The 22,712-nt window shown below is 45.7% G+C and overlaps 2 protein-coding genes across 7 annotated transcripts in view; one reads left to right on the top strand and one right to left on the bottom strand.

The window, feature by feature from the left end:
• Window positions 1-5: 5 nt before the first annotated feature.
• Window positions 6-1,397, top strand: MRPL35 (mitochondrial ribosomal protein L35; the record flags this gene model as incomplete). The annotated part of the gene is made up of 3 exons (XM_009331905.1): window positions 6-73; window positions 653-797; window positions 1,030-1,397. Coding segments are annotated over 3 exons (402 nt in total), but the record flags the coding sequence as incomplete, so codon positions are not given.
• Window positions 1,398-2,252: 855 nt separating this feature from the next.
• REEP1 (receptor accessory protein 1) overlaps window positions 2,253-22,712 on the bottom strand; it is a 75,031-nt gene continuing 54,571 nt past the window's right edge. For 4 of the 6 annotated variants that reach the window (XM_009331885.1, XM_009331880.1, XM_009331881.1 and 1 more), the window contains 4 exons: window positions 17,415-17,450; window positions 8,651-8,790; window positions 6,105-6,172; window positions 2,253-3,774 (listed from right to left, as the gene is read on the bottom strand). In XM_009331885.1, the coding sequence (XP_009330160.1) occupies window positions 3,618-3,774; window positions 6,105-6,172; window positions 8,651-8,790; window positions 17,415-17,450 (401 nt within the window). In that variant the 3' untranslated portion in view covers window positions 2,253-3,617. The remainder of the gene's footprint in view (window positions 3,775-6,104; window positions 6,173-8,650; window positions 8,791-17,414; window positions 17,451-22,712) is intronic. The other 2 variants (XM_009331883.1, XM_009331884.1) reach the window with 2 other exon arrangements.

Genomic DNA, 22,712 nt, shown 5'->3' with positions numbered 1-22,712 from the left:
CGGCCCCGCTCTGGAAACCGCGGCTGCCCTCGGGGAACCTGCCCGGGGGAGGCAGCCCCTCCGTCCTCAGCAGGTACAGCCGGCGCGGCTCTTTCTGGGAAAAAAAGGTTAAAAGGAGGTTTACCTAAACCTCTTCGTCTGAGGAGCTTCTTGGGCTGCTCTTGCTCTAGCAGACGGGTCTGTTTTAGCCCTAAGTCTCCCGCTTCTGCTCAGCATAATGCGTGAAGCAGGATGTAAACCGGAATATGCTGTGCAGGCGCGGGCTTTATAAAAAGCCTCGTTGTTCTGATCGGCACTGCTGCTCTTGCTGGTCGTTAACGTTCTCGGAGTAATTTCTGAATGCCAGTAGCGGTTGAGTGTTTGCTCTTGGGTGTTCAGCCACTCCTGTGGGATGAAAAAGCTGTGTGGAATAATGACCTTGAGGTTAATGTCAGCTAGGGTTCAGCTCTGCAGCTGGTGCCCATCCCTGGGCGCTCATCAAGTGGTGTGCTGCAATGCGAGTTCCTGTGATCCTCCTTCAGACAAGTCACAGCCGCTTCTGATCTCTCTTTATGTGAAAAAGCCAGTGATTACTTCTAGAAAAAGATGTTTCCTTCCTCTTCTATTTTTTCCCTGTTTTGGGGGTGGTTTGTTTTGTTTTGTTTTTTTTTAGTGTCACATCTCTACTTCCAAGTATACTCCAACAGCCAGCGAGGACCCTCACTTACTGCAGCTTGCGGAATGGAAAAAGGAAAAGTGTGAAAGCTGTCATCAAAAGGTTTCTCCGGCTGCACAATGGCCTTTGGGTTAGGAGAAAGGTAAGACTTTTTTTTTTTCCTTTTTTTGTAATAAAAGCATGTTTTCAGTCAGTGGGCTAATTGCTCTCCTTCCGTTAGAGGGCAGCAGCTAGTATGGAAATTAAAAAAAAGCTCCAGAGACTCCCATCTTCCTGAAAGTGGGGAATTTGTCCTGGTTTGCTTATCAGTATTGCTGCGCATGTGTATTTGCAGCGACCCACTTAAAAGCCTTTTGTGTATTTTCTTCTGACAGGCCGGTTATAAGAAGAAACTGTGGAAAAAGTCAGCTGCCCAGAAGAAGCGTTTGAGAGAGCTGGTGTTGTGCACTAGAACACAATGTAAACTCCTTGATAAAATGACCACTTCTTTCTGGAAAAGAAGAAATTGGTACGTTGATGATCCCTACCAGAAGTATCACGATCGCACGAATCTTCGTGTGTAGAAATCTTGGTTTCATTTTTGCATCTCTCTAGGAAAAAGGCAGTGGTACATCTGGTATGGTCTCAATTTTAGAACATAAATCTGTAATACCTGTTACTTTTCTAAATCAACATATGCATATCATCTGATCAGAATTATGGGTATTGATGCCCAAAATAAAGGAATATTCAAGATTGTCTTGGGCTGCAATTCTTATTTTACTTAGCAGAGGTCAAGCTGGTCACCTACGTCAACCTGAACGTCTGTTGGTTTCACGTGATTGTGTGTAACATGGGTGAATACAGTCTAGACATCACCAAAAGTGAACAATTCAACATACTTAATCTTGAAATTTTTAAAAGAAACACGTTTAAATAACCCCAGGATATATTTTGCTGCGTCCAGACTTAGTGGTAGCTCACTGAATGGAGTCTGCTTGGGGAAGGGGAGAAAGGAGAGCAGGGTCTGTTCCAGTATTGTTGCCTGTCACTGTGCCGGATAAACTGTGGCCATGTCTCCATGCTAGAGAGCATAGAGAAAAAAACAGCGTTTCATGGCTACGTGCAGTTTTTATAACCGATGTAAAAATGTATTGGCCACCAGATTTCATTACAGGACTCGCATTTTGTATTCTGTGTTGGTTTTTGAGTAGTAGAATATGTTCTTTGGGTCCTATGCTACGTCCTCAAGCAGTCAATTCTGAGTTGTTTTTTTTTTTTATCCGTTCTGTAAGCCTCATTACACCTCACGCTGCGTACCTCTGATCACATGTATATATGGGACAAAACCAGGGGCTGATTACAGGGTCCTTTTGGAGCGTACAATGCAAGTCGTCTCTGGTTTCGCTGAGGGCTAGCTCGGAGGTTTTCTCTACAAAGCTGATACTCCAGCAAGCGTGTGAAAAGCAGTTGCTTCTAGCAGTAGCTTCAAAATGTTCATTTATAATTAACCCATTATTAAGCAGGTAGTCCCTGGTTATCAGCTCCAGAGCCACCTGTATAGCAAGAGATGGTTTGCCGTTCAAGGCTGTAGCGTTTCAATGAATTCACCAGTTACTCAGAGTGTTCAGTAGCTGTATTTTCTTTTCCAGTTCATAATACAGAAGTTCTGAAGGACATGCAGCACTTAGTGAATACATCTATATACAGTCAGCCAGAATTGAGATAAAAATAATACAGCCATCAAAGTAATTATTCTGGCCTGCCAGATACATTGAACAGACTAAAGATGTTTTCTTTTTTTTTCTTTTTTTTTTTTTAAAGAAAAGATTAAGACTTTATTCAAGATGTAGATCAAGCAGTATAACAAAACCAACAAAACATCAACCTTTGGAATACTGTTGTAATGGCCATCCTTGTGAGGCGTTAAGTGTACCATTTCATCACAGATCTTTTCTACGGATGACAGGAAAGAAATCACTCACGTGAAGGGCACAATTACGATCCTCAAATAGTTTGTCTAAATGCAAATCCCAACGTAGTGTTCTCTGCTATTTCAGATACGGTGCTAGATGCAAAATGGGTACCCGAAACAAAGAGCGAAAACGAGACTGTGATCAGCGAGCATTCGGTCACAGGTACAAGTACAGGAGAACACTCCAGAGAGCAGCTGGAGGCAGCAGGTTGTTTACGTGAGGCTAGGGAGCATCGCATCTCTCCAAGCAGCTTTCTCCCTCTCATTAGGAATAAATAACCCGATTCTCCTTTCCTTCTATGCTGGGTTTGCACTTAAACAATTCAGGTTAGCATGGGATTAATTCCGAGGTGTCAGTGATACACATGAAGCCTGTCTGGTCTGTATTTATTTGATGTGATCCTGATTCAGCAATTGCTGTAACTGCGCTGACACTGGCCCCTACAACAAGAAGGGAGGCGTGGAGGACTGTGCTGACCTCCTCGAGCTTATTCTCTTCACAATTGAGGTGAATTTATGGTAAATGGGTGAGGTAATTCACAGGCCTGTTTACCATGGACCATCTTCAGCTGCAGTTTCCTTCCCCTCAGCCTCAACTTTACTTGCTCAAAATAACGCGCATTTCACTTGAGCCTTGTGCTGGTTAAAGGCTGTATTCTCTAGGGCTGGCCTGTTTCTTTCAGGGTTACGCTCTCCAGGCCATCTCGGAGAAGTCGGGAGGTGCCTGCCCGCCCTACAGGACTGATTGTAGAGGACGGCTGCCTGAAAGGCCCCTATGACAGGGCTTTTCTTACTCAAGCCAGATCTGTTGCTATTTTAAACCATCAGCTGAAGGATTGCTTACTTCTGGGAGTAATCTGCAAGCGGTTAGCCGGCTTGCACCCTCAGAGCCTGGGCTGGGAGGAAGCCGAGAATGGCTCCGCATCGACCCACGCCTGAGAAGCCACCACGCATGTGTCCTCCCTTCGCTCGAGTCTGCGAACTCCCGTTTGCCAGGAGGGGTCAGCATCAGCGCAGGGAGGCGGCTCGCTGAATCGGGCCTGTTCCTCGGTAGGGGCTCGAGAGAAAAACCGCCACGAAGGCCGTCGTGTCTGGCGTTTGTTCGGAATGAACGCAAGTAGCCAAAGAGTGGAACGACAGACTTGGGGCAACACCTGTAAACAACCTGTGTGTGGAAGATGGGGAATCCAAAGCAAATGACCGTTCTCTTCTGTATACAGAACACTACAGCACTAAGTGGACGTGGGTAGGCATCCACATTTCTTGTCTAGCTATACACAAATATACAGCTCGCTTGATGAAGTAATACATTTTTGCCAGAGATATGAAAAGGTTTATTTTTCTCATTTATACAGTGAATGTTTTGAGAGATATAAGGCAACTCCCTTGTCAACAATTTCACCTCAGCACTTAGAAATGCTAAACAGTCAAGTTTACAGTGAAACAGCAGATTAGACGCACATTTAATAATTTTAGTGAGAATCAATGTTAATACAGCGTGCCTGAGAATAGAATTTGTCAGGTGTTATGTAGCTCTATGTTGTCGGGGGTTTTTGGCATAAATGAGTGCAAACTTGCCGGCTGCTTTTTTATCTTATGGCAGCCCGTTGCAGAGCAGGGAAACATAGCTTGCTTGCAACAGGATTTTATTTTCTGCTAACACTGCAGGCAGTTTTTCTATTACTTTTTAATGTTTGCCAAAAGAAATCAAATAAACTCTAAAGCTGCTTAAAAATAAAACACACCAGCTTAGCTCCTCAAAGCTTTTGCTGAGTATCTTCCAAGGACTGACTCTTCTGTAACTGCTATTTAGACAGGTTTCTTGGGTTTATTTCAATTTACTTTCTGAGGGCTTTTTCCTTCTTGCCCATTGCAAAATAGGATTGAATTAGCACACATAAAGGAAATAAAATTCTCAGGTAATGAGGCCAAATGTTGTGGCAGACACAGGAAATACCTGCTTGCTTTTTCCACTTCCTAGCCAGGTCAGACAAACATTTGTGCGGGCGCATAATTTATTCCTCTCTTCCCCACATATGTAGGAAGCTCTGGGGGAATCCTCAGGGATCCATCAGACAGGGACAGCTGGGATATCGATGCACATCCAGCAGAGAAAAGGTTTCAAAGGCCGCTTCACATTTGCCTCTGAGCCTGATACGCTCCAGCCGGCTGTTGGCATCCTGGACTGCTGCACCTGAACTAGATGAACGGTACTGTTCATCATCAAGCCCGTGTACTGATCCATTAGTGATGGCACGTTCTATGTAATGCTAAATGCTTTTCTAGTCTATGTGACAGGTCCAAGAGCAAACACAAAGGGTCACGTAATTAACTTCTGTGTGAATCTCACATGCTCAACACTTACAAGAGACACCAACTTGAAGCACAAATACACAAACCCTACCACGTCTTCCTCTTCTTTTATATTTCTCATTTATATATGGATACAAATACACCACTCCATCTGGTTCTTGTGGTTCTAACCAAACTCCATGCTACAGGTGAAACTCCAGGCTTCAAAAAAGCAGCTCAGGCCCAGCGCCCTGCTCTGCTCGTGCAAGTAAAACAGCAGCACCTCACCAGGAAAGCAGAGCGCTGGGACTGACACTACTGCAGGCAGGGGAGAAAGGTGAGTTTTCTCCTGGAAGTGCGTCACTAAAGTGATTCTAACTTCTGCTGCTGCAGCTAGTACAAGTCTGGCTTGCTCACACTTTAAAACTGGCAGTAGAACATTTGCCACAAGCGATACGATCTAGTTCTTCTAGCCGCCATCATTTTCCACACAATACTCTCCTGGCTCAGGCTGATCAAAATTAAGACTCCCCCTTCATTACATCGTTGAAACCATTTATTTTCTCTTGCATGTCTCTTCCTCGTCCTCTGTAAGTGGTTCTGTCTCTATGGTTTTTAGTACAATTATTTTCTCAGAATACACACGATTTTCTTGCAGAAAGAGAAACAGTTGCAGCTCAGCTTTTGCTAATGAATCTTGGACGTTTTGTACAGTCAAAGTACTCTGACATTTGTTACATCATTCAGTCTTGAGGAGGAAGGGAGGAAAGAGAAACCCATGGCTTCTGCAAATCCACTTCATTAATGATAAAGCCATAAATAAATACACTGTCAATGTATCATGAGTAACTGATTATTTTTCTTTCCGCTGTGCATTCACAGAGCTAGAGCTATGCAGACACAAATGAGAATTGTAAATGTACAGCCTTACAGGATTAGCGTGAGTGGGTGTACACTCTGCAAACGGAACAAGGACTCTTAGCCTGCACGTGTCTGCCAGACTGTCCTACCCATGTCACGGACAAATGCAAGAAGCGTGTAACGGAAGGATACAGAGAGAGGAGAGAGAAAGGCCATGTCTACAATGCTGTACATCAAAGCACATCCATCCCACTGCTGTTTCCTACATCATTAACGAGTAGCTCTTTAAGGCAGAAGAGAGACATTCTGTGGATCTTGGTGCTATTGGCTCATTGCACTCACATTGTTTCAGTGGCAGAGGACGAGGTACTTTTCTTCCTGAAGCGAGGTCTAAGGGTCCTAGGCGGTGCCTGCAGAAAAGCAAGAGAAAACTTCAGTGGCATAATAGGAAATGTTTTTTCTTTCCTTAAAACTCACCCATCTTTGTGGCACCTCTGTGACAATGATCCCGCTCCAGGCAAGAAGTAACGGAGAAGCAGATCTTGGCCCTGAAGATCATTAATGAATGACCAGCTGAAGACTAACCCATTTAAGAAACCTGTTGTAGTCCTTTACCCAGGTTACACCAACACCTTCCCCTCTGGCGCTTGGTTAGAGGTGTGGCTAAAGATTGCTAAGAACATAACAGTCAAAGGAGCCAGGACAAATTGGTGCCATTTACAGCAGCTCTTGGATCAAGAGAGCAAACTGGTGGCAGAAAGCCAGCTCTGGTGTCTCCCAGCCCACCCTGCACTGTTCAGCCCAGCCACGGCCCCTCTGAGGGTACACCTCGTTGGGGCATTACGAAGCCGAAGGGGTCCCCAAGGTGAAACACACTGGACCTCTAATTCTCACAAGGCAGAGCTCTTTTAAAAGATCGGCCCCTCGCTTGGTAGACAGGCCAGACACAATCCGTTGGAATTTTTTTAGAAGCCAACTACGGCAATTCTGTCTTGCAGTCAGCTGATGCAGAGAGGAGCCCTGAATGCCCAGGAGGAGCCAGACCAACTCCATGAAATTGGTTTACTGTGATCAACCCCGTTCTCCAGACTGAGACAGAAATTAGTTAGACTAGCAAACAAAAAAAACCCAAACCTAATCTGCACTGCATACTTCTCTCAGAAGAGCTTTGGCATAGCATTGTGTCTTGCGAGCTTCACAAAAAGAAATGGTTACCAGATGTTGCGGAGGAGGACAAATTCTCAGCGTGGAGGCCTGTCATAGCATCACGTAACACTGCAAGGCCTGGTAAGCTCTTCTACTCCATTTATGTAAATATCCAAAGCTTTATTTTCTTTAACAGCATCAACCTATTTACCTGTAAGACTACGACACAGTCTTACCATTCGTGAGGACTTTGTCATTTCTATTTTATAGGACTTTCCAACCCAAGATCATGCTGTGTTTTCACATTCCGGTGATGCAGCAAGGTATAAATATTCATACAGATAAGGAACTGCAGTGCAGTGAGGTTTTGTTTAGACTCCATCTAAATCTCCACCTCTTCCAGCTTGCCCATAAACCAAGGTAGTTTTTTGCAGAGATGGGGTTAATCCAACACCCCACCCCATCTTCCAAGCCCAAAATTTTACCCCAAGTCCCCACTGTGAATCCCCAAAAGCCGAACAGAGCTGGATGGGATGGCTGCATCCAGAAAGGCACAGCTGGAGGAGAAAAGCCGAGGAAGAAAGCTGCTGTGTATGGCAGGCAGGGATCCCACACCACCCCAGACTCCATAGCTGCTGGCTCAGAGTCGCTGTCTGTAAACCAGGAGCTCAGGGACACAGCCTGACAACTACAGCAGTATCTCCTGCAGCCTGGGAGAAGGCTGCTCTTTGATGGCTCTTAAAGCAAAGCAGCCATTAACTGCCCAGTGAAGACTCTTAAATCAGGAATGAATAGCTCTGCCTCCTCTAGGAGGCCACTTGACAGCTCTGAGAGTAGCTACAGAGGCTGCACCTTTCCACGGTAAGAACAGAGCAGCCCAGCTTTTGCTGAGATCCCCCCAGAGGTAGGACGACCCACCACAAGGTCACACAGCTGCTTGCCAAACCACACTGCTCCAGCTCCCTCACACTGAGCCAAGGGGAGGGTGGAACAAACCCAGCTCCCCCATAGTGGAGATCTCCCAGCTCGGATCTGAGAGCTGCTGGCTGTGGCTCCATCCCCCCTGCCCAGATCTGGAAGGAGTCTTTGCCTACAGCATCTCCCATGGAGGTTTTATTTCCTCCACAACAAAATGTTGCTAAAATTGCTTTTGGAAAACCACAGTGTGAGATCTGCGTCTCCTTTAGTTCTTCTGTTTCTGTGAAGCAACTTAAAGCATACTTGTTAATACAGTGCCTGATTCAAAAACCTATTGAAGTCATGAAGGAAGAACTGCCACTGGTTTCGGTGGGGTTTGCCTAGGTGCGAACTCAAGCGAGCGGGACTGGGCTCTGAACTGTGAGGGCTCTGGCTGTGGGTGCTGGCTGTTCTCACCATAACCTGCCTCGGGGGCGAGAATGTATTTTCCTCTACAGACATGAAAAATCAACTAGCAGTTGATACCCTAATCCTCTCACCCAAATACCTCCACATTAGCACGTGGTTTAGAGCTAGATACAAGTTTCGCAATTCAGATCCAACTCTGAAGGCCCATATAACCATTATCTCCACAGGCAGTAATTCAGACTTCTTTCAGGAAATCCACACATGCAGCTAAGTGAGTGAACCCATAGCAAGACCCACCCCTGAAAGACCAGAAATGTATTGTTGGAGTTAGTGTTTTTAGACCAGAGAGAGATGTTCATTCAGTTGAAGATTCAAGGAATGTCACAGAAGGAGGAGCCTTGACAATATGGAAGTACCTCAAGGGGTTGATCCTTCTTTTTGGGCCTTTTGTTCATGGATGCACAATCCAATGAATAGTTCTCTTCATCATCTGAGAACACAGAGCCTTTTATTTCACAGTTTGCCTCAGGTGGCTTTTCATACTTATTGTCCACACCTATTTAACACGGCCATTTACAGTCTAAACGTGAAGACAAATGATGAGGAAATCAGTGATGGTTTGATTCACACTCTACCAAATGCCACATCACTGCAAAGCCATGCATCTTCCAGGGATTAATAGACAGAAGGTTCACACATCATACACTAGTAATAGCAGCTGTGAGGTTAGAAATCAAAGGCTCTTGTTTACGAAGCCATTACAAGCTCTATTTGGATTATTTTACATAGAATTGAGACTAAATTCACAGCCTCTGATGTTCTGGACATTGACGCTAGAAAGAGATTTTTTTTGTTTGGCTCAGGCATAAATAAAATAGCTGATTTCTTGAATCGTTGATTCATCCATAGTTCCTGCATATACTGCTTCCAGAAAGCGTGTAAAGAGTGTCCTCTAGAAGACACCAAATGAGTGTTGAAGCCCTCTGGACAGTACGGACAGAGCTGTCTGGGATGCAGAAGTATGAAGCATGGCAGCACTAATTGACTTGAAGCTGAGAGAGCTCAAGCCGAGCACCCAGTCTGAGATTCACCGAAGTTAACCAAAAGCTTCAACAGGCATTGAATGGACCCTCAGCAAGTGGGTGTGCTGCTGCAAGACCAGAGCAGGGAAAAGTCTCTCTTCTGTCACTCTGGAGTAAATCTGATGGAGCATTAACTCCAGTGATGGATCTGAAGGCAGATTATGGCCCCGTGACTACAGACCACTAACGCCTGCTTGGTGGTTCTTAACCTTGTAACTTATGGCAAGATCTTTGTGGGACTGGTCATGTTGCACAACACAATCCATTTGCTGCCTTAAATCCAGACAGTGAAGCAAGATGGTATTTTGAATGGCCAGTCCAAAGCAAGAGGTACAGCAAAGGACACCCAGAGTGACCAAGCTTTCTGCATCTCCACAGACAGTTTCTTATCAGCAGGACTGGAGCTTTCTTTGCTTGACTGATAGGCTTTTTTCATTCTGAAACATGTCAGGAGTGGAAGTGTTTGCTGTTTAGATAGCATTAACCACAATTACTGGCCCTATACTTAGACTGTTGTATAAGCATACATAGAAATAATGCTCTGTGCTTCTTGTCTCAGCCTGACTGTAAAACTCTGCTGGACCAAAGACTAAAACCCAAAGACTAAAACCAAAGAGGATTCTTAAACATCTAATACTTACTAATCCATTTAGATCCTTGAAGCGCAAAAGAACTGAATTCTCCAACAGCTCTTTCAATTGGGTAACGGAGAGACAAAGGGGAAGTGATTTGGCTACAGCAACACCGTAAGTCAGGAGCAGGTCACTGGGGCTCTCTCCGGTGCCAAATTCAGGTCAGCAGCTAAATGCTCTCAGCCCCCGTGTTCAGCCCACAGGATGCGGCTGTTGCTCAAGAGAGCGGTGCACACCATCCTCTGGCCACTGACCCTATGTTTCTACCCCTTTATCACCTTTTGCATGGGCAGGCTGGAAGACACCATCGCAGGTTTCCAGGAAGAGTCGGAAGTCGACTTCTTCCCTGCAGTACTGAAAATGCTGATAGTCATGTTGCAGAGAGGCCCAGGATAATGCTGAATTTTTTTTTCTATATATGACTGTCGTGTTAAGACTACCTTGTGGGGAGAATTAAATGTTTTCTAGACCACACAGCAAATCCATCCAGGAATATTTTATTTTAATTACTATTTTATCCTTCCACTTGGGAAGTGAGATATTCAGGAGGAACCTAGCTTGGGTCATCTTGGGTGTGGGAGTTGGTCCTTGTGCCTCTCTAAGCCAATGAAAAATGCAGTCAAGTTTGGTTTTAATGCTGTTTGTTCAGAGCTTGAGCAAAGCCTGAATCAAACATACCCAAATCTGCAGCCTGGAGGCTAAGTACCGCCCCCAACACCAATTCGTATGACTGCTCCCAGCTGCCCTCTTCCCCAGAGGTCCCTCAGATGTGGACTGCAGGCTGGCCCAATGACACACCCCCAGCCATGTGCTGCTGTGAGGAGACAACGGCTTTGCCTGGGAAAAAGAGGACTTCAAAGGGGGCAGGACAGAGGGGTGTCGGAGAACGAGTTAGAGCATTCAGTGACCAGACTGCAGAGATGCTGGCTGCTGAAGCTGAGAGCATACAGGATTAAGCAAATGGGCCCTGCTCCCTTTCTCCTACAGCCAGCCGCTCCACCGCAGAAGGAGACAGAAAGAACTGTCAGCCCTGATAACACTCCTGGGAATCCCATGCTTTTCGAGCATATGTTGCTTTCTCCGATATTATTCTCTCTCTTGAATTGGGTGCTGGGTGAAAAGGATATCCAGGCAGCTCTGCCACCTGCTTTGCCCATCTCCATGACAGGCACAGCAGAGGCACAGCCTCCTGCAGGCTCTTCCGTTCTCCCCATCGGCCTGAGCGTCATATCCATGTCTTGGAGCTGCTTCCATGAAGATGAAGAGGAAAGCTCAGCCTCCAAGCTGGCACATACTGCTTTGAGCCCCGCAGCAGAGAGGTCTGTAAAGTCCACTGGAAGTTGGGCTGAGGCCCTCTTCTCCCCCGCTCCATCTCATTGTGAATGAGGCACTGAAAACCAGCCAAATGAGAACCAGTTTTGCTTCAGCCTCACTGAACTGGAAAAAGGAAGAAGCGGGTCCCTATCCCAGGCCTTTCCACTACATTTCTGACCACTGACAAGAGCAGATCCTGAATACACAGGGCCCTTTTTTTAAGACCTGGAACGAGAAGGGAGGATTCCCTGCCCATCCTGCCTCGGGAAGGACAACTGTATTGTGGGCAATCCCAACCTCGTATTGATCTGGGGTGCCAGACTTTGTCCCACGTTTGTGGAAGCATTACGCTCTTGTGGGACTGGAGGCAACTCATCTCCAAAGGGCTGCTGCGTGAATGCCAACTCTGAAGTTGGGTTTTTTTGTGAATAGACTGATGACAGGATAAAAAACTAATTTTCCTACACCAAGAGGGTGAGTCCTCTGCAGGAGAAAAGGTAAAGCAGGGGATTAACCAGAATAATAAGCACACGTGAAAAATTAGTGAGAAAAGAGATGGAGGCTTAAAGTGAATGGATGGGTTCTGGGACACCAAGGTTTGTTTCTGGAGAAGGTGAAGACTGAGGAGCAAAACATGTTGTCAGGGCTGGCACAGGCTTCTCGAGGACAGCACTTGGCCTCGGTGACCTCCTGTGTGTTCCGAAGAGCCGTCTTTAGGATCTGGGGCTGTGGGGCCTCAGGCCACTATCAGATGTCCCCAAAGTGGCAGAGCCAGCAGCGTGTGCTGCTCCAGGGAAGTAGCTGACAGTTCCAGGGACCATGTCACAGCCAGGAGGTGGCTGCCTAAAAGCATGGACCATACACCAGACATCTCCCCTGGCTCTCTCATCTTTGGGAGACTCTCACTGCCCACCTCAGAGTGGGCTGTATTTCGGGTGTCTCCACCTCTTACATTTATGGCTCCACACCTTTGCGTGAAGGGGCAGAATCGCTGCAGAAACGGGAAACTGGCTGTTGTGCCAGGGCTAAAGCTGCTGCTGCCTCTTGCAAACGTCTTTTCAGTATCCAGACCAGATTACACTCTTCTCTTCACTAAGGCAAGACAGAATCTGACTGTGAACAGCCTAAGGAAAGGGACCCCTTAATTCCAGTTCCTATCATCCTATATAATTCCTTCAAAGGGAAGCGATACAACCAACACGTGGGGGAAGTCCTGAAGCTGGGCATATTCCAAGTTAAAGTAGACAGGGTTGGGATCTAAGCTATTAAATGCACCACGGGGAACAACCCAGCATGGACAAGGGAATGTAAGGCCAGATCGTCGTCATCTTTAATCTCTGTGATTCTACATAGGCTAAAAAAATCTCACTTGCAAAACTCTTTCTACAGCAACAAATGGGATTCAGTAGCAGGCTGTTTTTTCAGCAATTGCTTTGATTCAGGCTCTGATCTATGCTGCTGCTTAAATCCAGAATAACTCCTATGGATTTTCATGAGTACAACAGAGGTGAGGGCCTGGCCCACTCTAATTACAGAGGAGCAAAGGACTTTGATCTAGATCCTCTGAAACATTTGGATACTTAAATACAGTTACAGTGGGAATCAGGCACCCCAATACCTTTGAGAGAAGCTGGACCCCCCCCTTATTTTCCCAGGCAATACTTCTTTCTCCTGTCACTGTAATTCTTCGGGAGCAATGGAAATGTGGAATGGAATGTGGAAAACCACAGTCACAGACTACACGAACCAGGAGCAAGGTATTGTATTATTGTAGTGGAAGATAAAGTCACCCCAGAACTAAGCCTTTCCAGGGGATAATTCATATAAGGAGGTTTGCACACCACTTAGTAAGAGCAAGAGAGCAGATATTTATTATACGATGGCGATCAGCTTCTTTTCCCTGCAACAAAGACAAATTTGCGATCATTTCCAAAAGACATTGACCCAAGTCATGTATTTCCCCAACAGTTTTCATTGCCAAACCAGGAAGTTAGGAGCAGCCAACTCCACCAGCGCACACTGCTCAGGAGCGACAAAACAGAGGCAGACATCCTTTCCAAAGCTGAAGTCAAGTGCAACCAAAGCAAACAAGTCTAATCACATCAACAAAGTCATCCGTTAATGAAAACACATCCCACAAATGATTAAGTTGTTAAGTGCTAGTCTATTCCAAACACCTCAGAAGAAAACTCATGCAATCTGTAACACTTACATCAGAGTCCCATAATATTTACATAGAGAAAAGGAAAGAATAAACTGTTAGGGGAAAACATTTGGGTGTAGAGGGGGAAGGAACATTGTTTCAGAGCACAGAAATCTTCATCTTCGCTTTCATAATATCTGTGGTTCAACTGGAGTTTATTAAATAATAATGAATGTTTTAACTTTCTGTTGCTAAAATGCAAATGTACTTAAAGAACCTACTGATTTTCTAAGAAAATTTTTCCTTCCCTGAAATAACCAAAATAACTATGAAAGTATTTTGAAATACCAAGAGAAACTCCCAAATTATCATTCAGAGGTAGTCTTGCAAAGTGATGCAAATCATCCGTGTAAAAATTTGATTCAATATTTAGTAAAGGGAAGTTCTAAGGAACAAAATGCCTAGAGCAACGGAAAGTTGTCTTTTGTTCTTTAAGTTCAATGAGAGAAAGGTTAAAAATTCTGTAAATCCCCAGCACAAGAGCTGGAAGCAAAACCGGCTAAGAACAGAAATGAAACCACCTACACCATTTAATTGAATGAGTTCAGAGATATATGAACAGCCCCCTTGATGCAAAGTCAATTCGTTTTTTAAGAGAACTCTCCACTGTAATAATCTCATGTGCAATTTGTAGTATACCACAAAGAAGGGGTTGGATACACCTAATATACCAATAAGGTGATTTGTTTAAAACACAATTAAGTGAACGTCCCATTAAGGTCCTCGTTGAGCTGTACTGCTGATTGTGTGTGATCTGTCACCTTGTCTTCAGGGTGACAACCACACATAGGAAGAGATCCAACTATTTTATTGGGAAAACTCCAGGGGCTGGCTTTATGCTGCAACACCTTGTGGATGGCTGACTGAACATGTTGGCTAGGCTGACCGTCAGTCACTGCTGAGCTGTAGTTTTTAAGGCGTACATTACTGTATCAGTCACCACTATGGAGCACAACCCTGCAGTGCACCCTCAAACAACAGTCCCATTCATCACTAACGTCCTTGCGCATTTCTTACATTGCCTAAGGCTCCTGATCAGCATTTTAGTATTAAATACCCCCTCAAATACATGCAGCCACAACAGTTCTGATATACAGCTGATTCTTCAATATCTGCTAGATATATTTATTCTCTGCAAGGATTAAAATTGTTCCTCCCTCTCAACCATGCCACAGCACCTAAGAGACGTTAGTTGAGAGAATACCACCAAACATAGTATTTGTTACTTCGTAAATGCCAGTTCCAAGCAAGCTTATTTAATGCATGTAAGCATTTACCAGGCACTGCCAAAAGACAAACAGATATCCCTGGAGATTTTCACTCCGTCCTTCCCGAAGAGGAAGAAGAGCTCTTACGTAATTGTACCGTTGTTCCTTAATGCTGCAGCCTGACTTTCCACAGGCCGTGAACACAGAAGAGATAAATCAGAAACTTGTGTAAAGACCTGGGAGGAGTTTTGCCAGCAAAGGCCTGCCACTGAACAAGAGCAAGAAGAGCTGACACAGAAGCTGTCAAGAAGACACGCTGGAGTACATATAGTGGAACACACTTGCATTTAGTGATGCTGCCCAGAGCGAAGGAGGATGAATGTCCTGAATTGTGTCAATGCTTGTGTCATGTGCAGACCACAAGGCCAGCTGGAGTGAGCCAAGTGGGCAGGCAGGACCTCTTCTGTGAAGCAAACAGCTTCAGTGGCAGAGGAGCCCACCACCGCTGACAAGTGACGGATCTGCTCCCGTACAGGGTGAGCTCATGCTGCACTCACCCTGGCCTTCAGTCTCTGCATAAACGCACACTCCATGGCACCTGCAGGCCACATCCTCATGAAACCTTCCCTCAGGATATCATCTGGGGGGATGGGACCTTCCCATCACAGGGAGCGGGATGGGCAGACTTTTGCTCCCACCAGCCTGTACTCTCCTAAGAGCTGTGGGGGCTCCTATGAGTCAGCCAGAGAGAGAAACAATTGAGTTTCACCTGCAAGAGCATTAAGGCAACTCCTCCTGCCAAAAAGGCTGTATCATGGCTCTAAACCAGCCTTTAATACTCCTGCTTGAGGTAAGGCTTGACTATCTGCCCATTTAGATTATAAATTCTTTGGAAATGAGTACTGTTAACGATTGTACTCTGAAACTGGCTACACAAAAGTTTGCACCAAGGAAAGATGGGTGCCAATAGTTCAGGACAACATAGTCCTAGCTAAACAAACTTAGCTTCTTTTTTCTGCCTGCTTTTTGTGGTGTTGAGAAAATGCCTTCATATTACGTAGTCAGCTCTCTAAGCTACCAAAGCTGCACTTACAAAGGAGCATTTTAAATGGCAGGCCATTGTCTGAGAGTGCATTAATGCATCTATTGCCTTGGAGACAGAGAAAGGGCAGCCTGTGGAGACAGAATGAACCCTCTATGAGATAGAGCCTCAGCATATCTATTGACATCATCTAAGGGACTGAATTATGTCAGGGGGAAAAAAATAGTAAGACAAGCCAATCTGAAAGACAGGGTACACAATTTAAACCAGATCAACATGACTTTGGGCCCAATTTGTAAACATATTGGACCGATTACTGCTTTAGCATCATTAAATGACTTTCCTAAGATTAACTCATGACTATTAAGCACTTAAGGATTCAGTGATTCTTTTTATAAATAACGCTTTGAAGTCAAATCCATAAAATCGGTTTAGGCTAAAATTAGAAGGGTGCTAATAAAATAGACTGTGAATACAAGTCTTTCATGATTGCTTAGACAAACACCACCTTAAACAGGCTTCATTCTCCTGCACAGTGGCGCACACACCCCAAATGTGCTACTGCAAAGAACTGGAAAAGGACAACAGGGAGGGTGACAAACCAAATACGAGGGTTGGTTTGCCACCTATGCGGTGTGCAAGGAGACAGTGTCAGGCTGGGATCACCAGCCTCCAAACGTTAATGCCGCACAGGGCTGCACAGCACATCAGGTGCAAGGCAGTGGGAACGCACACCCTAGTACTCTGGAAGTGACATGAGCCTGCAGCGATGGCTGCAGCACGGAGGCAGCACTGTGATCCTTCAGTCCCTCTGCTGCCATCCCCAGGTTGATTACAGCTGCAAAATAAACAAAAAGCACGAGATGAGAAGTAAAGGAGTTAGGTCTTTTGCTTCCACCAACATGAGATGCTGCCAGTCTGGATTTCTTCTTTCTCCCTAGACAAGCTGCTTGGCAGCCCCATCCTCTGGCATGCCCACATCAGAGGCCTCACCCTCCTTTCATATGCCACTAGGACAAAATGCAGAAGTGATACAGCTCAGCTCTTAGCAACCAAGCTAACTGGTGCAGCATTGAAAAGACCACCGGCAGCTAAACCGTTCACTACACTCCTAAGTTTGTAAACACAAGCAAGACTGGGGACAGTGGGACATTTTTCAAAAATGGCTCTAGCACAGACTGAAGCAAGGAGAGTCTGTTCAACCCTATTTCATTGTACCAGGGTCTGCTACTGGGCTTTGTTATTTACCCTGCTCATCCCAAACATAAGCGTCCTCTCCACCAACAGAGAAACACGTGTCTTAGGGAACAGAGCAATACAGGGCTGGGACTGAGGAAGGTTTGCTCTTGCTAGTTTCCCTGTGGTTTTACACTAGCACTGGGGGTAAGGGGCAGGAGTTACACCGGTGCAGCAAGAACAGTGGTACATCCTCTAGAACAGAAAGGACTGAGGTTTTTCTCCGGAGACACAATCCCCAGCCTTGGGTAACACAGGTCAGTAAGGTAAGAAGCACCGCAATACTTGCCATCAGCACACACACAGCTCACAAACTCACTCGCAGCCTGGCCTTCCCCTGGTTTGTTCCCCTGGTGTTAGGAAACCCAGTGAGTACGAGCGGCAGGAGCAAGCCAGGCTGGGGAACACAGTCATGCCTGAAAGGGATGCGTGCGTATTGGGGCACAGGAAATCCAGCACTCACCTCTGAGGAGTCGGCATACTGAGCAACACGTGCACACTGAAAGAGGAGCTGAGCATTAGGAACTCATGAGGCTAAGCCATCTCTCAGAAAACACTTGGTATCATCCTGCGGTGGACTTCATGTGCATTAAGAGACGATGATCTCTATTCACCAGCACGGAGCACAGACTCAGGAACGTGCCTTACCCCAGGCTATGTGCCTAGTGGGTGTTAAGGCTGGGATTACGTACAGCTCCCTGGCTCTGTTCTCAGATCACTAAACAGAAATAACTCCTGACTAGAGGGGCCTGGGAGCGTGGATAAACAATGGGTAACACAGTGCAAAATGCTGTATGACAATAAACACAGGATACAATACTGGAACTTGTATTGCTACATGCCTGAATTTTTTTCAGTAGATTTAGACTTCTACAAGCACTGGTGCAGCCATTCACGCAGCTTCTGAAGGAAAACTATCCACAGATCCCTGATCTTCCTACATCAGGAACGTGCTGAGGAATTATATTTTGGTGGAATTGCCATAAGAATGAAAGCAACCAAGGGAATTGCATTGCACCCTTCAGTGCAAATGCAGGTGATTCACAGCTGTTCATAAAAGCGTGACTTTTACAGCTTCATCTTGTGGACAGCTTGTGTTCCAGGAAACAGCCTAGAAATAATTTCCAGTTTGAGTCTTCCAATTTAATCCTCACAGTGGCATCAATGACTCCAGATAAAAAAAGCTTTTGGAGAAAAAAAAGGTTTGAGCTCTGTGTGGTTTCTTTGGTCATGATTATCCTGCACTTTAGACACTGAAAGTTCTTCCACAGTTTCACAGTCATTTTAAACCAGCATAAACCAGTGCTGCTGCTGAAAGCAGGTGTCCCATTGCCCCTCGCGCTCTGGCCTCCACCTTCCTTGTCCTATTGCTGATGTCTGTGCTGCTGCTCTCTACTAGATTCAGGATCTGACCCAGGTCAAGAGCAACCTGGAAGCAAGGAACAGCATTTAGCTTGAAACAGCTCCCTGGCTGGGGTCAGCATATATAAATAAGATTTAAACATGTCGAAGGGAAAGGACGGTATGGGGCAGAAGCTAGCAGCCGGGTCATACCCTTTCAACGGGAGTGTTGACTCACATTGGCTGGATGCTGCCGTGAAACTATGGCCTTTGTATAAAAGAGATGAGTCTCAACCAACCTCAAGAGATCTGCTGTGGGTTTAGCCTCAGATTTTACACAGAAGGTAGCTGATCACAGTTTTATGAAGGTTTATTCTCTGAGAGCTCATACAACATATACATATGGGCTGTTCTCACACATCTTTCTGGAGTTTTTCTGGTTGGTGGGGACTGAGCTATCCAGACATATCCTGAATGCTGATACTCCCCTACCTGCAAAGCCTTCAGCACTTAAGTGCAAAACCAAGACACAGCCTTGACTGTCTCCTGCACAGAGGAGTAGAGAATATCAGAAAGCATACTGCACATTTCTGCTTTGAAATCGTTCCAGCTCAGAATGATCTCTGCCTGGGGTAAGCTTCAGCAGAAAGAGCACTCAGTCTGGGCCACACAGAGGGTGGCTCTGTAATATGTGATCCTCTGGCCCAGACAGCATAAGCTCTGGACACTGACAGTCCTGTGATGCAACGCAAATCTCCTGCTGCTGAAATATGTCCCACTGACTCACCCAAAAGCAAGGCTGGCCTCCAGTGCCTAGCCCACACTGGAGGTTTCCACTAACATCAGCAACCATGAGACATGTCTGCATCAGCAATGGGATTGAGCTATGTGACACAGTGGCCAGTATCCCACTCCTCAAGTCACATGTGTCACTCACCAGCCATCGCAAGGGAACAAGTTTTATCTGCACTGTCCAGGATGCTTTTAAGGCAATACTGTAAGGTTAAGAAATGCAAAAGCCCCCGACTGTTAATAAAGACACGTCTGTATATGAATTGTTACTGGACATTTGCCAGAACAACAGGATTGCCTTGAAAAATATTTGGAAATGTTGTTCTGGACCTTCCGGTTTTCCATAACGATGAGTAGCCACACGACATTTACAGTTCCCAAAGGAAAGGGGCAGTTCTGCCTGTGGAAGAAGCACAGGTTGGAACATGCATCGAAGCTAAAATATCACAGGCTATCATCAGGGTGCCAGGACACTAAATCAAGAAACGCTGAACTAAGAGAAAAGTGAAAGATCAGATAAAGAGGACAGATGGTGGGCCTGCTACGTGGAGGAAGAGCAATCATCATGTTTCCTCAGAGTGTGTTAAAGGAAGGTGTGCACGTGCTTCACAGGAGCAGTGGCGATGCCTCACGTAATGTGCTGTGTGTGGGGTCGGCAGCCACACACAAATCATGGCAAAAGCAGCCTTTGCCCCTTCATGTCGTCTGTGTGGCTTTTGACTGGGTGTGAAGAGGAGGAGAAGGGTCTTTCTGTGGGATAGGTGTGAATACACCTGGAGCACCTAGAGCCCGCTATACGCTGAGCAGTCCCACTCCTGCGGAAGGCCATCTGCACGAGCGGGACTGCTTAATGTATAGTGGGCACCATTGAAAGGCAGCAAAGACAGCAAAAGGTAGAGGGGAAAAAAAGGCAGCAAATGGTAGAGGAAAAGAAGGAGTAATTCCTCTTGTCTCAAAGGCAGCTCTTGCATATTCTATTTCTTGCCCTCATAAGACACTCTTCAGCAGGCAAAAATAAACCTTTGCTGTGTCTGCATGTGGTCGTTACTAACTAAATGCCAAGCTCTTCACACAGTGCTTTGTGTCAAGAGGGGATTCAGAGAGTCACAAATTCATCTAACCGGCACCAGTCACATTATAAAAATAACAACAATGGAAATGAAACAAGCTGAGTAGTTATTTAATGTAGCCTGAGTACAGCATGGTCCTGCAGCCAGCTTTTGGCCACAGCCAAAGCCCACCAGTGTCAGAAGAGTCTTTTCACAGGTTTCAGTGGACTTGGAAACATGCCCAAGAAACATGAAGCCAGAACCTGAACCACTCCTGATGCTCACAGGGGGAGTGGGGGGTTTCATACCGACAAACCTGAGTTTCAGCAGTCTCATATGTGCAGGGAAGACAACAGACCTCTCTCCATCCCCCCGTCTTTCCAAATCACTTTATTTCAGATATCATATCTGTTCTTAAACACAGTCACACAACAGGATTGGAACTGAGCAACACCAAGTTCCACACCAGATCTGGCTGTGTGGGATGGGATCCATCTAAACTCCTGTAACCTCAACCTACAGAGCCATCTCTTGTCTTTGCCTCACTGTTGTAAGCCAGGGTGTGCTTCCATGCACCATTTGTTCAGTAGCAAAGCCGGCTTGAGGAGCTTCCAGTTCCTGGCCTCTTGATCTCAAAACATATCTGCCCGAAGGTCTCCCAAATCAGTCTGAGTTAAAAATAATCCCTCAAAAATAGTACAAGAAAGTATTTTTTATCTGGATCAAACTCAGGATTTCTTCCCGAGTCCACAGCTCTTTACTGCTGGACAGCTTGAGTGACCATAGTTAGGTTGTTCCATCACCTGAGGGTAGCACTTGACATCTCATTATCATAAGCCTGCTATTGTCTGTTTGACGTGGCTGTCTCTCCTGTTGAGAAAATTAAGAGCCTGTGCTAGATGCAAAACTAATTCTTCAGCCTTTGTACATCCCTGACAGCCATATGAGAGAAATAAAGGGAGCTATAAAAGCACTCCCATAGGCAATCTGTGTATGTACTCCTTCATCAAAGACTGCGACCTCCGTAGGACTGAGCGATGCTCACACACACATCCCAGGCATGGGGATGCCAATCCTAAAGCAAAAAGGGTTACCACTGTTACAGCAGTGCCTGGCTTTTCCACTTGTAAGGTTGGCTGTGGCTTAGCAATGCCGCTTTCCTCAGACAAACCCCACGCAGCAGCACTCCTCAACACATCCAGTCAAAATAATGCTTCAGGTTCCTGTCCCTGCCACAGTTACTGATCATTTGTAAATTCAGGCAGTGACTTTGAGAGCTGCACTTGCAGAGGACTGTAATAGGTTGGTATGGATGGACTGGGAAACAAAGGACAGAATAAAAGAAGGAAAAACATAAAAAGGAACATTTCAGTTGTCCAGAAACTTCTCAGCGGTAGTAGCAAGGCAGAGCGCTGTTACTACAAACAGAGACCTTCTTGCAAAACTGGGATCAATCCACAGACAGGACTCTTCTACAGGTATTTTACATGTTATAATGACTGAAGTAAGGTGTACAGGAAAGCCACATAAGAAATCTTCTAAGGTATTGACCTTAAAATACACAAACATCTTCTACCACACATGGCTTTCGGGACCGGGGCATGGCAAGTACAATTTGTTCTGTTTTACAGACACACTGAGGAACAAAGGTATGCTCCAGGTCATACCAGTTTTTTGCAATAAAGCGGGGTGTGAATTCATGTGTCCTAATTCACAGTCTTGCCTCCTAACCACCACACTGCTTCTTCTGCAGACACAAGACCCGTTCCTTCAAGCCTTCCCTAAAAGTCTCCATAAAGCAGGATTTCTACTCAGACCAAGGGTACAATGTTTGCAGCCCCAGCCAGGCTCTCTATTAATGTTCTCAGAGTCGTTTCATGTATCCCAGCTACTGCTGTCAGGCTTTCTAATAGCTGGTAGAAAGACCTTTTACAAGAAAGGTGAGGTCTTCAGCTGAGTCATCCTCACATCAAACAGATAGTCCGGGGTTTGCTGACTCCCTCTGCTGTCAGACTAAGTCCCATTATCTCTAAAGCAGGAATATAAAGGGAAGTCTAATGTTTCTGTGAGACAGTGGGGACTGCTGACATGGACATTTGTGTTATCTAAGGGCTTTGGGACAGGAAAAACAGCTGCGTGTCAGCTGTTCTGTAGTGACTGCTCATGCACATACTCATATATGTATATATTACATGTATATATAGCATACTAATAGACAGTAGCAAATTCTGTCTGCCCCTTGCTTATGTGCAACACTCCAACTAAATAAATATGGAAGGTGGAGTGATGGGACCATGTCTGGGCTTGGTGTGCCTAGAACAGTGTCATCTCACCCCGAATATGGCCCTCAGGATGTGATACAGTCTGGCTGATAGGTCACACTCTTGCATACACACTCACGATAGTTATGACTCTGATCAGTTCGCCCCTCTAGACATTCTGACGACATACAACTAGAGATGCCGGGGGAGGGGAACCTCAATCCATCCCACTCCTACCAGTTTGATGCCAGGGTGCATCAAACCTATTTGATGCAATAGGTGCCCAGAGCCTGGAGAAGGAACACAGGAGCAGGAGAG

This window comes from Pygoscelis adeliae, unplaced genomic scaffold (assembly GCF_000699105.1).
Source record: "Pygoscelis adeliae isolate BGI_AS28 unplaced genomic scaffold, ASM69910v1 Scaffold209, whole genome shotgun sequence".
Lineage (NCBI taxonomy): Eukaryota > Metazoa > Chordata > Aves > Sphenisciformes > Spheniscidae > Pygoscelis > Pygoscelis adeliae.
This window is presented reverse-complemented; position numbering and strand designations above follow the sequence as displayed.